The sequence below is a fragment of the Microtus oregoni genome, unplaced genomic scaffold (assembly GCF_018167655.1).
Source record: "Microtus oregoni isolate MIOR12 unplaced genomic scaffold, Mior012 000105F_ref0000443, whole genome shotgun sequence".
Classification (NCBI taxonomy): domain Eukaryota; kingdom Metazoa; phylum Chordata; class Mammalia; order Rodentia; family Cricetidae; genus Microtus; species Microtus oregoni.
This window is the reverse complement of record NW_024544720.1, coordinates 24,629-42,663: the sequence shown is the minus strand read 5'-3', so window position 1 is coordinate 42,663 and position 18,035 is coordinate 24,629. Positions and strand designations below refer to the sequence as shown.

The 18,035-nt window shown below is 47.1% G+C and overlaps 1 protein-coding gene across 1 annotated transcript in view; it reads right to left on the bottom strand.

Annotated features, from left to right (window-relative positions):
* Positions 1-4,463: 4,463 nt before the first annotated feature.
* Positions 4,464-18,035, bottom strand: part of LOC121443335 (death-associated protein kinase 1-like) — a gene marked incomplete at its 5' end in the record, with an annotated part of 38,196 nt that continues 24,624 nt past the window's right edge. The window contains 4 exons of the mRNA XM_041645054.1: positions 4,464-6,969; positions 9,948-10,136; positions 12,410-12,530; positions 17,151-17,289. Coding sequence (XP_041500988.1) covers positions 5,737-6,969; positions 9,948-10,136; positions 12,410-12,530; positions 17,151-17,289 — 1,682 coding nt within the window. The remainder of the gene's footprint in view (positions 6,970-9,947; positions 10,137-12,409; positions 12,531-17,150; positions 17,290-18,035) is intronic.

Genomic DNA, 18,035 nt, shown 5'->3' with positions numbered 1-18,035 from the left:
AAATTTACATGTATATGTATATGTGATATATATGTATATACCTATATAGATCAATGATATTAAAGAATAAGAGATGACGAATTTGAGGAATGTGGGTGTACAGGAGAAATTAGCAAAAGAATGAGGGAAGAATGATGTAAATACAGAAATAAATAAAATAAGTCACTGAACAAAAGAAATTGAAATGCCAGCAAATCTACAGCTTATATATGAGAAAAACAAAACTTCAGTAATCCTCTAAATTTGATAAAAGTCCTAAAATTCCATGTAGCTTCATAAATAAATGGGTACTGAAGCGAGAAGCTCTTAAAAACTACAATAGCCACGACAGTGCGGATACTGAATTTCCTTCCCGATCTTGCTAACGGTGAAATATTACAAAATCCATTGTGTGTAGCAAAAAAGGGGTAGCCAGAGAGAATTATAAAGTGCCAGCTATTAAGAGTTAATAAAATAAGGTTTTTCTTGGGGAAGCAGCGTATAACACACCGTTCTTGGATTGGTAGAAACACTTTCTCTCCTTAGAGCTAATTATTACATGACAGAGGTAAAAACAAGCCATATATTTATATTTTATGTGCGGTTCAAAATACGTTAAAAAGGCTGAGGGTGTGCGCAAGTGAGCATTTGTTAGTATGCATGAGGCCCTGGATTTTATCTCCAGAGCCACAAAAGAAAAACATGCCAAAAATAAAAATGTCCCTAAAGACGTTTGCGGAAGCTGTACTCATAACAGCAGGAAATGCTGTGGTGTTACAGCAGGTGACTACAGCGCTCCAGAGTCATCACTAATGTTTCTAAGAGGCTTCTAAGGCCATTGAAAAGGAGCTGTGTCATGGTGGGATGTTTAAAAACAGCAGCAAAGAAAGCATACAGTCCGTATCATCGCAACCATACAGACAACGTCAAAAAATGGCCGAAAGGGGAGACAAGCAGCAACTTCTCATTGCATGAGATGCCCTGACAGCCAAAGGGCCCACCCCTGCCCCAGGCAGGGCTAGTACTGGGCTCGCTTTCGGCAGGGGCAGGGGCAGGTACACAGCCGCAGCAGCAGCTGCGCGGACCCCTGCCCCACCTCCAGGCCAGCTCTCATCTCTCTACTGTGAGTGCGAGCGTACTGATCACAAACCCAAGTGATTTGGAGGAGCAGCCTGTATGGGATGCTCCTCGTGGGAGACAAGGGATGCCATGCTGATGCCTCAGAACCAGGGCCCCTGCTGCTCTCTCTGCTCACAGTGAGAAGACGTACACACAGCTGAATCAGCCAGATTCTGGGGGCAGAGAATTCTTTTCTACATACATGTGCATAAATGCAAACACAAACACGTCTACATATAGACATACACATACACCCTTATTCCTACACACATGTGACTTAGCACACGCAGGTGGTTATGTACATGTTTCTGCACATATATACAAACTTACACTTAACATGCATGTACATGTTTATACTCAAGGTATACATGCTAATGTATGTGCAGGTACCATATTTAAAGGATTAACATGAAAATAGAACAGACTTTACAGGTGGACTGGGGGCAGGTGAGACAAGAACGGGAGGATCAGGTGGGGAGGGGGAAGGGAAATGATAGGGTTGAGAGGGAATTCAGGGAGAGACAGCTGGAATTAAGGGGCATTTGAGGGATGATATGGAAAGCAGTGCACTGAAAACTTCCTCAAATATTTGAAGGTAATCCTAATGAGGTCTCCTAATAATGGGAGAAACAGGCACCAAAAGGCCATCTCTTGTCATTACACAAGTCTTTCAGTACCAGAACTTGGTTGCATTCAATTGAATTGTTGGCCAATGGGGTTTACATAAAAATCCCAAAACCCGGGCTGTTGCGAAGATAAGGGGTTGCTCTCCTAAACTGACTGTGGGCCCCACTGCTGAGGACAACACTCACACAGACTCGCTGAACATGGAGAAGTTGAGCTAGGGCCTATATGAAACCTTCACCACTATGTTGTTGTGTCTTTGGTGAGGGAAGGTGCTTTGAAGGCTACCAAAAGAAAAACAGAAATACCAATCCAACCACAAAACCTTTGACATACATTTTTTCCTGCTTGCAAAATATGTTAGGGCAATGGTGGACTAGAAGTTGTGGGAGTAGCCAACCAATGTCTGATCTGACTTAAGGGCCCACTCCATGAAATGAAGATTCCCAACACTGCTTGGGCAACCAAGAACCAGAGACTAGATGGGCCAGAGATCTTCTTCTCGCTACTTCTACTTCTTCCCCTTCTTCTCCTTCTTTCTTCTCCTTATTCTTTCCCTTACTCTTCTTTTTATTCTTCCTCTCCTCCAGCCCCCTTCACTCCACTTTCTCCCCTTGCATGAAAAATAAAGAAGATGCAGAGATAATGTACTTGAGTTAATTTTTTACCCTCAGATCGTCGCCTGCCATAGACTTACAGTTAGTTCTGAGTCCTGAAGGGGTACCAAAGCTGGTACCCAAGGCCTCTGATAATAATCAATATAAAGTATATACTATGTCTCATTGAGTCATCAACAGAGAAGCTTCCTCTGGCAGCAGTCAGGAAATGATAACAGAGGTCCACAGAGAGACATTATGTGGAGAAAGAGTCTAAATGGGATGTCTCCATCAAATCCCTCCCCTCTGATCCCAGGGAACCCTGTGGAGGAGGAGATGGAAGGAGTGTAAGAGCCAGAGGGGATGGGGGACACCAGGAGAATAAGGCCCGCTGAACCAACTAAGCAAGGCGCAGCTGAGCTCACAGAGACTGAAGCCAACAGGGCCACCATGAGCCTCCACTAGGTCCTCTGCATAGAGATTGTAGCTTTCCGCTTAGTGCTTTTTGGGACTCCTGGGTGTGAGAACTGATGAATCTCTGATTCTTGTGCCTGTTCCTGGGACTCTTTTCTTTCTGTTGGATTGCCTTATCCAACTTGAATATGATTTTTTTTTTGCTTTATCCTATTATGTTTGATTTTGTCACATTTGGTTGTTGTCTCTTAGAAGCCTGTTCTTTTCTAGTGAAAGACTGGAATCAGAGGGGAGGGGAGCTGGAGAGGAACTGGAAGGGATAGAGGGAGGGGAAACTATAATCAGGATATATTGTATAAAAGAGTCTATGTTCAATAAAGGGAAACAAATGGGGAAGAAAATGAAGGACCCACATGAGGCAGAGCCATGCACAGGGTCACCTGTGGTTAGACGACCTGATTTTAGCCAAGTCACGACTGACTGAAGTGTGCCATTTTGTCTAATTCTCTTCGTCCCATTAGGTCCAGACCCTAAGGAGTGTGTCGGAAGGAGCTCATCCCTAAGCTGAATTTACTTCTACATTCTGTGTTTTGGATGGAACAAGATCTTCCCACAAAGATAGATAGCCAGTATTCCCACCCCGTACTCCTTACAAGGCTGTGGACGGCCACTGAAGCCTTGAGTGCCTGGCGGAGTTCCCCTCACCCCGTGCACTTGAGAGTGACTGGTCTTCCGACAGGGCAGGCCCACGCTGCATTAGAAGCACTTACACAGCTTCTCTCCTGATCACTCCACACCCATGCAAGGCCTCACTCCCTTCTGACTCAGAACTGGGGGCACATTGTCTCCAGCAAGCAATCATTGGGACAGATGGGGGAAATGGCTAAGTCCTCCACTAGGGGTACCCCAAGAGTTTCCCAAGGATCCCTCTTGTCTGTGAAGGTGTGTGTCCGTCAGTTTCCTGTTACCTTAGCAAATAACTAAGATACTCAACTTATACAGAGTAAAGATTTATTTTGTGGATCCCGAAGTTTGGGTGCATGGTCGGTTGGCTCCACTGTTCTGGTCACGTGCTAAGATGGGAGACCATAATGGGACACATGCAGAGGGCACCCGCCCCTGATCCTCAGTGCTGGGGTTGGCTAAGTGGTTGCTAGGGATTCCCACTCGGGTCTTCACGCTTGCGGAACAAGCTCTCTTCCTCACTCAACTGTCCTCCAGCTCTTTCACCAGCTGAGGAAGGATCTCAAGTAGCTGAAGCTGGCATTGACTCCTTAAGTGTCCATGGTGACCTTGAGCCTCTAATCCTCCTGCCTGTACCCCTTACGTGGTTGGATTACAGGCACGTACCTACACATGCAGTTAGGCACAGGCTAACGGCTCTGGCATCTTCCAGTAGTGCAACGATGGGGACCCAAACCTTTATGGATCTTTGGGGAAGCATCTCAGATGCCAGCTATTAAAAAAGGTAATGGTTACTCCTTGACATCTTTTCAGAGGATCTTCCTGGTTCAACTCTGGCCAAAGGATTCACCGAAGACAAGGACCTCCGTCCTAAGGACCATGTCATCTAATTTTATAAATAAAGAAGCACTTAGACCAAGCACAGTGCTTTCCAAGGGCTGAAGGTTAGTTAGATTGTCTGCATTCTAGATTAGTTGGTGACGTGGAACAGAACACTGGGAGCCAAACTTAAGAGAGAACAACTTCTTCTGAATCAAGGACTAACCAATCAAATGCAATACGCAACAGTTTATTTATAAAACAAAAGAAAAAAAACAAACTTAATTCTTTTACGACATCTTATAGATTAAGTAAAAATACCAGTATTAATATATATGTATATACATAGTGCATATATATATGTACAGATGATACGGTAACGTAACATGCTTCTCAGGACAGAATTAAAACATGTTCCTTCATAGTGATTTAGAATTCGATCACAATCTCAATCACCCCAAGAAAACTTGTTTCTTCTCTTTTCTTTCTCTTTCAGACTTCAAGTACAGGAAGTGATCAAACCAGGATCTCAACATAGGACCCATCTGCTATGCGCCAATGACAACGGACTGCCACAGATTATGAGCTGGGGTCTTCGGAATTCTTAACACGGGTCTCCATAACCCTACACTGTGTCAACCTTCTACCTGAGATGGGAGGGAGCGGTGAGGCATGACGGTCGGTAGGTTTCATGTACATGTATGTTCACATGGATGTCTTAACAAAAGCAACTTAAAAGATGTCTTCTTACAGCAACACTGGCCATGAACACTCTGGGGGGAGGATTCCTTTTTCCTCTTTCCTTGCCAAATGAAACACAGAGCCCCCTCCCTAGAAAAAAAAAGGGGGGGGGGAAGAATACCAAACCAAAACCAACAACTCAGAGTGAAGCACCTCTGGCGATGATCAGCGCACAGCAAGGGACAGAGAGGTAGCATTTCCTTGGTGACAGCGCCGGGCTGACTCAGACGATTTCAACACACTCTCTTCTGCAAAAGGCACTCACATACTGTCTGTTTATAAATCATACAGTGGGGTCCAGGCATGGGAGCCTCTCCTACAAATATAAAAGAGATAGGCTGAGGAGCTGCTACAGCAGAGAAAAGGTAAGAAATACACATTGTGGATAAATGTCTGCTCCTTTCTTTCTTTTTCTTTTTTAAAAAAGGATAATTGGTAAGGAACTTTAAATTTTTTTCATTGAAAAGTTTGGAATTCCAATAAAATTATGAATATGAAGCAAGGTATTAGAGAACGAGAGATGGAGTCCAAAACACTGACAGGAGGGGGGCTAGCTTCCCGCGTGGCCAAAGCGAAGCATGTGGTCTGCTCTTGACTGGGGGATGCGTGAGAGGGAGGGGAATGGAGGTAGGGAAGCAAGGAACAGGATGGGGGGGATGTCTTCAGAAGCAGAAGGAATGTACTGAGAAGGATGGGGAGCCCCACCACCACCACCCTTGCATCTCAGTCCATAAAGGCCCTGCCCAAGCCAAGGCTGCCCTCACCGGGACACCACCGAGCTAATGGAATTGTATGAGGTGCCACTGTTACAGCTTGAGGCGTAGGCCTCCTGGCCATTGCCATCAAGGTTGATCTTGAACACGGAGGAGGCCTTCAGTAAGAAGTCGGCAGCGTCTCGGCGCCCCAGCTCCCGGAGTTTGGATATGAGGATGCCGACCGTACTCTCGGGGTAGGAGGTCCATTCCTGCAGCAAGGCATGCGCTGGGCTGGGAAGGAAATCCCTAGGCGACCTGGTGCTGATGTTGTGCTTGGCCACCATGTCTGGGAGGCCCAAGTTCATGGCCAGAAGGCACCAGTCCTTCCCCATGGGGTCGGGTGGGTCAAGCAGACGGCTCAGTTTCCTCCGGGTCAGCAGACTCAGGTCTGACGCGTGGATGTCCATGCCGAGACTGGCCTGTGAGTAGACGTCGTGACACCCGAAGCAGGTGATACTGCTGAAGCTCTCCTTGTACCCTCCCATGGTGTTGGTAAGGGAGCTCTCCTTCAGGGTCTGAGCGCGGAAGAAGTCGCGGGGCTGGTAGACCATGACCGGTTCATGGTGTTCCCGCAGCTGCTGGGGGCTCAGGTAGTGCTTTACTGTCAACAACCCCGGCAAGGTGGTGGCCATGACATTCTCGATGGTGCTGCACACCGAGTCCAGCAGGAGGCAGCACTTGATCTTCTCCGTCTCCAGCCCACGCACCTGAACCTCGATGCCCTGGCCGTGGTTGACCAGCAGCACCAACAGCTCGGCGCCTCGGTTGGCGATTCTGCAGCCGCTCACCCACAGGCGGATGTCGGCGTCACCCTCGGCACTCTGCTGGTGGACCCACCGGCACAGGTTGACCTGAACCTTGTGGAAGATGCCACAGGGGAAGGGAGTGAGGTGCTCCACGGGGACGATGCGCACCCCACCGTACACCATCACCTCATCCTCCTCATCCGCCCAGGAGCGCTGCAGGCTATCTGTTTTGATCAGAGCGGGAACATCCACCATAGTCCCACTACTCAGGTCCCGGGCACAGATGTCCATGGCATCCAGTATCTGTAGTAGCTCCTCCACATCACTGTCGGGGACCAGGCGTTGTATGTCTTCCGTGGTATAACGGCCCCGGTAATGGTGTAGGGCCCGCGGGGTCTCCACGGAGAGCAGCTTCCCCAGGACATTGGTACAGAGCCACCGAGGGTCGAGCAGCAGCACGTCCTGGACCGTCTCACTCTGCATGATGTTGATCTGCCGGAGGCGACAACTTAAAGTCACCAGAGGGAAAGGGCACCCGGGCCAGAGGGGGAATCCACACTCTGCAGCGTGGATCCATCTCTAAAGCCACCCCTGAGCCCTGCCCTAAGGTGGTTCAGGAACATCAGAGGGGCGTTTCCCAGAAACGTGGCCCATGGAGGGAAAAATCCAAAGTATGTAAAGACGGAGGTGAAAGTAGTAACAACCCAAAGCAAGAAATAAACACTGGCGGGAGACGAGGAAAGAAAGTGAGACGAGAAGACAAAAGGACTGGCTTCTGCTGGGACCCGGGTCTAGGAAAGCCCACAATTAATAAAGGAAGCTATCAAAAGAGATTACCGGGCAAATGGAGACCCTTGGACGAAGACCGTAAACTCAGCCACTGTCCTGAGTCAGGGCTGTGTACATATGAACACAGGACTGTGATCATGTGTTTTGCTGAGCTTTGCATGGAGACAGGCAATGATTTACAATGAAGTATGGCACAATAAATTTTAAAAGGTGAGAGAAAGGAGGCAAAGGAAGCAGAATATAAAGACTGGCTCAATGCCAGTTGAGAAGGTGTGGTTTTGTGGTAGTATCTTTCTGTTTGTTACTGTGTGGCCCAGGCTGGACTTGAATTCTTCATCTTCTTGCCTCAGCTTTCTGAGGGCTAGGATTACAAGCATATCCCATGATGCCTAGCTTCCATAGTGATGGAACTTTCTAAGAAAAGGTCTAGAAAATTGCAACTAACATACTAAAACAATATAAGGCTTAAAGACACTTAAAAACAACAACAAAAACTTTTGTGTGTGTGTATATACAAAAAAAAAAAAAAAAAAAAAAGCAAAGCCAAGCCAGAAATCACCTTTTCCTTCCTGGCCCTTAAAGGTTAGTCTAAAAATAATGGCGTTCCCAGGTGGGCTTTCAGTGCAGGTGCCTCTGGCTCCACCTGCTGGCCATGGGGCGCCACTGCCCTAGTGCAGCTTCTTGGGACTTCATGTTTGAGCCTCAGACTTAACTTCTCCAGAGGAGACAGGGCCTTTACCTTTACCATTTCGCCCTAACTAACTTCTCTCCTCCTAAGGAGCTAGTAGTTCATAACCAGACTTAAGGATTCAGCCTCGTAGAACTGGCCCCACCACGAGCGTTCCTTTCCTTTTCTCTCTCTCTTCCATCTCTGTTCCTTTCCTTTTCTCTTTCTCTTCCATCTTCGTTTCCTAAAGTCTCAGGGTCAAGGGGAGAGGAGATCCTACATCGCGACTTTGAAAATGTCTGGTCAAAAACTAGGAGGTAAGAGTATCCTATCAAAGTAGAAAGTTTATTCTCATGGGAAAGCCACCTTTTATGTCTAAACATCTAAATGCCTTCACCCTGTTCCTGTCTTCTTCCTTGCATTCGGTTACTTTACATTACGCCTAGTCAGTCAGCCAATCAGCTGGCCTTACTGTTTGAGGTCCTTCCGGGCCACTGGCTCTAGATTCAGTATTCGTTTCAAGAATACACCACTCAGACAAATGCAGACCCTGACATGACACCCACACCACTCAGACAAATGCAGACCCTGACATGACACCCACACCACTCAAATGGAAGCCTTGAGGTGGCACCCCACAACTCAGACAAATGCAAGCTGACAAAACCAATGGCCTCAGCGGTTTTCGATATCCCCAGATGCTTTTAATTGTTAATAATTGCTGCTGCTGCTCTGGACACAGCCTAGCTCATGTGGCCACTAGACTTCCTAGGAAGGAGGAGGCAATGGCCCCCATTTTCTGGGGACAGGCATGCAGGATGCAGTCAGGACGGTTTCCATACTGGGCTAAGTGCCATGCAGTTGAGAGTCAATTTCTGTCATTTTTGGTGGGTGTGCTTGCTGAGGGGTCCTGACTTAGAGTGTCTTCCTGTCCACAGACACAGTCATGATGGCACCTCATGGGTTTTTCTTAGTATTTGTCACCCCAGGACTATGTCCACAGCCAGGGCCTCTCAGTTCCCTGACAGCAGCCAGCCTAGAGCTGCCAGGAGGAAAAGGGAATTAGTAGGTGGCTGAGGGGGCAAGAGAGACCCAGTGGCCCAGGACAAGAGTGCTAACTAATGGGGCCTAGAAGACAGCAGCAAACCAAAGAAAACAGACCAGTCGTTGATAGAAAGGAATTGCTCCTATCTGTTGTGAGCTTTGCATACATCTCGCTTCTAATAATACAACTGTTAGCCTGAGATGCACACACATTCCACTCCAAACAACACACCTAGCAGTCTGTTAACATTCTAGGACCCCAATGTCTATCAAACTACTCACATACATGAGTGTATGCATGCACAGGCATGCATGCACACACACACACACACGAGCACACACACACACACACACACACACACACTGAACAATGGAATAAGTCTCTCCTTTTAACAACCATCAAACATATTCTATTCAATCTACTCAAGTCAGGGTGTAATAGTAGGAGAGCCAGACCCAGCCTGAACCAGTTTTGATGCAAAAACAATAAGAAAAACTGTGTCAGGAAAAAAAAGCCTCATTTATCATATTATACCTATGCATAATTGGGCATGCACATGACAAAAATCAGGTGCATCATGGGAAGGGACATTCACATTGAGCCAAAGCTTACATAACCTAAACCTGTCAATTAAAATAGAGAACCTCCCAAACCTTGCTCCTTGTAAGCAGACTTACATAAAGAAGAGCCAGGCTCTTGACCGCCCTCACCTGTGACCTGCTGTCAGTCTGGTCAGTGTGTTTCCTTCTGATCTGCACTGCTGCTTGGCTTTCAGAAAACTATTCTTGTGATGTAGGTAAATCAGGCGAGCCATTAGTTCAAGCCCTCAAAAGAGCCTCAAACCCAGAAAGACCAGGCCCAGATTCCGACCACTTGGCAGGGTGAAGAGAGCCTTGTGGGATGAGAAGCCACAGGTAGCAGGGTCCTTTCTCCTCTAGCAGCGGGAGCTCGCCCACCCTCAGCCCTCACCTCGCCCGTGCTGTGCAGCTGCTGCGCGATGCGCCTGAGGTCATCCTCAGAGGCCAGGGGGTTCAGCTGGTCCTGCACGTCATACACAAACTGCTGCAGCGACATCAGCTGGTTGGGTCCGTTGAGTTTCCGCCAGGAGGGCAGCGTTGAGATGATCTTCTCACACAGGTGAGTCATGGGAGGGCAGCCCTACACAGGCAGGTGGGACAGATTAGCCGCTGTGCAGCTGACATTCTGGGAGCCCAGGAGAGACATCACTTATCCACGCAGTGCATACCCAGAGAAGTCAGCGCTTTATTGACTCAGTGAAGGACTCTATCGCTAACCGAGGGTTGTCTCTAGGCATCATCTAATAATCAGGCACGAGGGATTTGATAGCCAAGGTGGTAAAACAAGCCAAGCTATAACATGCCTCACATTCATATAATCCCACAGCCTCCTAACGGGAAGCCACACAGCACAGAGGTGTCACACTACTAGTGACACAAAATCACATCTTATGTCACCTAAGATGCGCTCCTCATTTAAAAAAGAAAAAAAAAAAGCAGAACTGGGAGCCGGAGAAATGGCTCTGGGGTTTAGAGAGTTTGTTGCTCTTGCAGAGGAATGGACTCCATTCCCAGCATCAACATGGTGGCTCATAACCTCCCATAACTGCTGTTCCAGGGGATCTGACGTCTTCTGATCTTTGTGAACGAAAACAACATGCAGGCAAAACGTTCATACACATAAAATAGAAAAAAATGAAAACAATTTAAAAGAAAAAGAAAAACTGCCCAGGATAGAGACAGTTCATTTGGACTTGGAGGGTGGCTGGTGATGACAGAGTCACGCCCAGAGAATTCAAAGGCGTCCTGTGCACGAGGGACAGGCGCCTTGCTCCAGATCTGGGAGGAGACCTGGTTTCTTTCCCGAGTATTTGTCCCCATCTGTGGGGCCAGGCCTCCAGACCACCCCCATATGGCGACTGAGACACGGTGCCACCACAACAGGAAGGCAAGGCTCTGTGAGGCACAGGCTGGTGTGTTTGCTATGGGAGGCAGGGATGTCCGAAGAGGACAGAGTACAGGGTTGCACCACTGGGCCAGAGACGAGTGCACATTCACTCAGGGCACTGGGCACCTCCCTGAGGCTGGTTCAGCCCTTCCCACCATGGCACTCCTGTCTCTCTCTAGGGAATCCTCCATCTGTCACAGGCACAGACACCTCCCTCCTCTATGCATTATTTTCTACTGCACGATTTTCTCTGACGAGGAAAGACAGACTGGTTTTCAAAGGGGTACAATTCCTTGGAAAACTTTTAGAAGGAGTCTCCAAGTTCCGAGTTATTTTAAAAACACTCTCCAGAATTCCCATCATGGTATTTATTACTCTACATGTGTGCACGGATAAGCTTGAGTCACCCACTTTGGGGATCATCCAACTTAGTTCATCCCAAGCAGACAACCCACTTGCCAGTTTATTAAGTCACATTTTCTCTGTTAAAATGAAATAATATTTTTTCTTTCTCCCCCCTTCTTGATACATGTATGTGTTCTTGTATGTGCTCGCAACGCTTGTGCACACGTGTATGCCAGTAGTATTCCTCAATCGCTCTCCACCTCATTGTTTGACAAAGGGTCCCTCACTGAACCTGGGACTCACTGACTGACCAAAGCAGCCGACCAGCAAGCTTCTGGCATCCTCCTGCCTCTAACCTCCCCCACTCTTTCCCACAGGGTTGGGGTACACGTGTGCCCTTACATGCTTGGCTTTTCTAAGGATTCTAGGGATTCAGACATCATGCTGTACACAGAGGGAGCACTTACAGACTCAGCCATCTCTTTGGCTCAGCTTCTCTGTTTGCTAGCAAATGTCTGTGGACACTGTGACCTCTGAGGACAATGTCTAAGCTGCTCTTAGCGGTTTTAATTATAACCCTGTGAAACCTGTTGTCTTCTTCCATTTCAATTTCAAGATGAACATCCCAATGTCCTCCGCCCTACTCAGAATCTGGGTAGAACTCTATTACATTTGGGGAAAATACAACGCTCCCTTCCTATTTTACCCACGATGTGAACTCAGTCTAATATGGTCTCGTCTGTCAGCACACATCCTTTGGTTACTTTTGTTAGTGGTTATTTTTCTTTTCTGAATTTGTTACACATACTAAAACAAACAGACTAAAACTGCTGGTGTAATTTATAAAAGGAGATGTTATATGTAAAGAACTTGATACATCCTGCAGTGGTGGCTGTTGCCCCTAACAACCCTCCGTCTACTGCCTTGTCTGTTTCTCTCTCTTCCTGCCTCCCCCAGAGTAACAGGAGGACATCACTTGCATACAGACCTTAGTCCTGGCTCCTACTGCCAGCCTATCCCCCAGAAAATCAAACCAAAGTGAGGGCAGTACAGTGGGGTCAACTCCTTGGTCAAGGCTGGCGTCTCCACGGTGGAGTCCAGGTCTCTCCATGTGTACTCACAGAGACAATTTGACTCCGTATTTCTTGCAGGTGATTCCGAAGAACCTTGATGTCCTTAGACCCAGACGCACCCGCATCCAGCACAAACAGCTTATTTGAGACATGGAGGTCATTCCCGAACCTATGGACAAAGCAGGAGCCACATCAGCTCCGGTTCGACCTTCGGTGTTCCCGTGCAGTGGCTGGGTAGCCACTAGCCCCAGAGGCTGATGGGAGGGAAGCAGGGAGGACCCTAGTGACCCCGAACACGCTCTCTGTCCCTGCTGTTAGGTTAACTCTGCTGGTCCCTTTGGATGCTGTGCGTGGGAAATCAGTGTGCTTTTTCAATCATATAAGCGGGTAGAAGAAGAGAAGGTAGAAGAAAGGACAGAAAGATGTCAGAGCCTCCTGATGCAGAGGCTCGGGTGTTTACTTTGCAAAGAGCAGAAAATGCTGCTGAGGGAAGGCTAAGATCAAACAGGACAAGAAAGTCACACCGCGGCTCTAAAACTATTCACATAGACCTCTTCTCACACCAGGAGGAAAGCAGCTGTATCTCTCATTATAATTCAAGATCTGAGTGCCAGCATATTACAAAAAACTGCAATGTCAAACTTTAGGCTTTAATGATTCATTTTTTAAATTTATGTATATGTGTCTCTGATGGAGGAAGGTCATTGGCTAATAAAGGAACTGCCTTGGCCCATTTTATTGGTTAGAAGATAGGTGGGAGGAGTAAACAGAACAGAACGCTGGGAGGAAGAGGAAGTGAGCTCAGACTCGACAGCTCTGCTCGCTGGAGCAGAGACACCATGCCCCGCTCCCGGGCAGACACATGCCATGAAGCTCCGACCCAGGATGGACTAGGCTAGAATCTTCCCGGTAAGACCGGTTCTCACAGATTATTAGAGATGGGTTGATCGGGATGTGAGAATTAGCCTGTAAGTGCTAGAGCTAAAGGGCCAAGCAGTGTTTAAATGAATACAGTTTGTGTGTTGTTATTTCGGGCATAAGCTAGCCAGGCAGGCGGCCGGGGTGCTGGGAACGCAGCCCTGCCGCCCTTATTACTACAAATGGTGCCCACGTGGACAACTGAATCCACAGAAAGCCTGAAAAGGCTTGGGAAAGAGTAAAGCATGTTTTCTGGATAGCAACAATTTCTTGGGTGCATTCTGCTTGCTAGAGGCAAGAAAGCGCTCTCATCTAAGAGAAGCTTCCTGACTCAGCTTTAGCTGCAAAACCCTGCAGCTCATTAAGAGGTCCTGCCACGAAACACTTAAACGGTGTTGACGAAAAGCTGAACGCATGCTTTTTGGTTTTCAGCCGTAGCAGGAAAAAAGCTGCGCCGTTTAAAAATGCCGGCTTTTTGGGCTGTCCTGCCAGGGCAAACTCTGACTCTTTTACGCAGGCGGTTCGTGTGGTTTGCAAGCACAGGCTGCTGAAGCTCGCTTGCTGGCAAGGACCTTGAAATGCCATAGAGTTGTGGCAGTAAACATGCCTACAGCCAGTACCTCAGCCAAGAGGCTGGAAAGCTAAGGAATGGACTGGATCTAGCTGGCAAAGCCACGCCTTTAATCCTACCCATATTGCTCAGTAATTTAAAGGCTCGTGTGGTCAGAAAAAGAGAGATATACAGTAAAGAGAGATTCAAAGACAAAGAAAATTTCTAAATGGTTTGAAGTGTGTTAAAAATATATGCAGACTAAAATTTAAAGTTCTTAAAGTAACAAAAAAAAAAGGAAGAGAGTTGTTGTATGTGGTACACACCTTTAATCCCAACACTTGGTAGGCAGAGGGAGATAGACCTCTGTGATTTCAAGGTGTGGTAGCACACGCCTTTAATCCCAATGCCTGGGAGGCAGAGACAGGCAGATCTCTGAGAGTTCAAGGACAGCCTGGTCTACAGAGTTACTTCAGGTCAAAGATACAGAGAACCTATCTCAAAAAGCAAAAAGTTAAAAGTAAAAATAAACAAAATAGAGGTTAAAATAAAACGAACAAAGATGGAAAATACACAGAGAATCTTGATACTGTATGCTATTATGCTCTCTTTGAATTGTTTGAATGCTGAGGAAGGAGCAACAGCTGCTAAAAGATATTTATTTGTAAATGCTGCTGAACTAATCAAACATAGATATTTTGATGCCTTGACATTGAAATTTGGATCTAAGGACATGATGCTTTGGAAAGGAGTTTCTTATTTTGTTTTCACAGAGGATCAGACCTTGTGGATTGCATTTATTCCGATTTGGTATGATGGACCACGCCCTCCTGAAGGGATGTTGTGAACATCTTCAGAAAATTGCTTCACTCAACTGCCAACTGAGATGAAACTAGCACACAGGTTATACCATGAAAGACCTAATTAACGACGCCCCCATTCAGCAGGAAGCAGTTTGGAGACAAAAAACTGCGCCCATGTTCCCAAATATGGTTTATAAATGTCCTTTTACATTTAAAGGGGGATATGATATAGATATGAATAATTTACATTAGTATAGATTTTGCTTTATTGATCGAGATTTAAGGTCAATTTTGTTATATATGTAAGTGTTTCTGATTTTGATTAAGGTATTGTGATTGTGTAGTTCATTTAAATATGTACTGTATAATTAAGAAATATATAACTGAGGACTTTTCATGACAATGAGACACTCTGCTCCTGGCAGCACCAATCTACTTCAAGAGGAAGATGGGCATCGAAGAGGCTCGTTATGGAGTTTGATAGCCATTTGGGCAAGAAACTGCTCTTGCCTGGACTATTGCATAAACTGGACACAGAGAACCCACAGAGAGAGGACTACTGAACTTGCCTAAGGTGAGATGATCTTTCGGGGTTCCTGATTCATGAAAGAGTCTGCGAGACATTCTGCAGGACACAACAGATAGTGACTGAACTGACTTTGAATTTTCCTGCTTTATGGAAATGTCTACTGGATACCATGGGCCTGAAGGCTGAAGATGGATGCCCCAACGGTACAGAGGAACTTTGGGTGACTGTCCAGGCAGCGAGATGTCTCTGTCATTTCTAGAGTTTTAAAAGTTGCTTTTTTCTTGTTTGCTTAGGTAGTATTGTATCTTTCTGGAGTCTTTGATGGAGTTAAGAATAGTTAGTTATAGTTATAGTTTTCCTTAGTTATGATAAAGATTATTGTAACTTTTACTTGATAACTGTTTTGTTATATGTAATTTTGCTATGTTAAAGTTAAAGCTTTTTTTTTTGTTTAAACCGAAAAAGGGGAAATGATGGAGGAAGGTCATTGGCTAATAAAGGAACTGCCTTGGCCCATTTTATTGGTTAGAAGATAGGTGGGAGGAGTAAACAGAACAGAACGCTGGGAGGAAGAGGAAGTGAGCTCAGACTCAACAGCTCTGCTCGCTGGAGCAGAGACACCATGCCCCGCTCCCGGGCAGACACATGCCATGAAGCTCCGACCCAGGATGGACTAGGCTAGAATCTTCCCGGTAAGACCGGTTCTCACAGATTATTAGAGATGGGTTGATCGGGATGTGAGAATTAGCCTGTAAGTGCTAGAGCTAAAGGGCCAAGCAGTGTTTAAAAGAATACAGTGTCCGTGTAATTATTTCGGGTATAAATCTAGCCGGGTGGTGGGAAGCAGCCCTGCCGCTCATATTACTACATGTCTCTCTGTGTGTGCCACCTGCACAAGAGGGCACTGGGTCCCCTAGAACTGGAGTTACAGGCTGTTGTGAACTATATGTGTGGGTGCTGGGAACCAAACTCAGGTACCCTGGAAGAGCAGCCATCTCTCCAGCTGCCAAGTTTACGCTTGCTCATAGAGCCTTGGAACACGGTACGGAATGAATGTGGTCTGTCCTCCAGGGGTGCCTCCATTATAGAGGCTCTGTCCCCAGGGAGGTGATGTGTCTAATGGGGTCTTTAAGAAATCACGCTTAACTGAACACTGCAGTTTCAGGGGTGCTGCCGTGCCAAGGATTACGGTAGCTTCCAGAAAATCTGTGAACTGTCAAGAGAGCCTAATTCAAATTCCCTCCCTGAATTCCTATCCTTACACATTGTCCACCATGATGCCAAACACCAGGAAGTGATGTGATCAAGGGGTCCTCACAGGACTGACGAAATGGGGTTTAGACTTCTTGCTTCCTAAGCTCTTAGCTAAGAGCATCTTCTTCTATTAGCAACCCAACTTCAGGTGTATCGCTACAGCAATAAAAATTACCAACAGATTCTAAGTAAAAACTTATATTTACGTCCAGTTCTTTATAAGAGAAACAAGGGTCTTATATGATAATACTCAACAGGAAGGCACTCGGATCTTTTCTATTCTGTTCTGTTCCATCCCATCCCAACCTACTCCATGATGTAGCTTGGACGTTAACCTAAGTGATGTTATAATCCAGTGTGTACCTGCAATCGACATGTTGGGAAATATTGACCAGGGTGCTGCTACCCATGTCAATTCCGAAAGCCTGAGAACAGAAGCCACCTCTGTGTGGAGGTACTGGGTGAGAAGGTGAGAGCAGCCTGTGGCCTTTTACCATGCTCTGTTTGCGTATAACAGCTGTATTACCTGTGTAATTAGTACTCATTGCTTTGATGAAAATGAAAAGTTTAACAAAGGGGGAAGTTCCTTCACCCGCTCCACCCCACCCCACCCGAGCAGGGCCACATGTTCTCTGCTGCATCCTCTCACCCGACCCAGTTCCCCTGTTCAGATGCTCACCCCATCCCCCCAGATGCTCACCCCACCCCACCCCCACCCCTGTGGGCTGCGCTCACCTGTTCCTGATCTCTTTCAGCAAGGATATATCCTTATCATATCCAAACTCGCCTCCAGCAGGCCGAGGGATGTTCATGATGTCAGCATGTGTGGCTACCAGGACAACTCGGAGTGGGTTCTTCAGCTTGCCTCCAAAAGCTGAGGGAGAAAGTGTACCCTTTGAGAGTCTGATCTCCTCCCTGGCTGGTTTCTCCTGCCCCAAAGGCAATGTGCTGGCCTCCTGCCTAGACCCCCTGTGCAGGTGACATACAACCTGCCCACAGGCTAGAGGGCAGGACTAGGGAGTACAGCCTCTGGTTCTGATCCTCCGCTAGAGTTCTCAGCAGAGACAAGGGCAGACTGCAGGACAAAAAGCTGCTCTTGGGGGCTCCCTTAAAGAGACCACATGTGAAGGAGACATTTGCAACCACAGACAGCTTTCACGGGAACAAAAAAAGCCTTCTGAATGAAACCACACACTGGAGAAAGCCAAAGACAAGTGGTCTCCAACTCACACAGGCAAGGCCTCTGCTCACAGGAGTGTTTTAAAAGAGATGTGGCAAAGGAGAAAGAAGAGGCAAAACTACGTCCCCTGGGAGATCAGCCCTGCTGATGTCATGAGCCTGGGCTTTCGGTCGAAGGAATATGGCTGCTGAGCATCACCCCAAACCAGGGACAGCTGCTCCTGTTGGAGGCCGAGCCCCCTAGCCAACGTCATGAGGCAGGCTGCCTGGGCCTTTTCACCAGGGCCGCAGATGGAAAGATAACCCCTTCTGCTGCTGATGCACCAGTACTTTCCAGAAGGGAGCAGGAGCCGTGGACGGAGGACTCCACAGTGCGCTCAGCCATGAAGACCTTGGTGAGGAAGTGCAGCAGGGGTGAGAAGGGGCTACCAGGGATGGTTC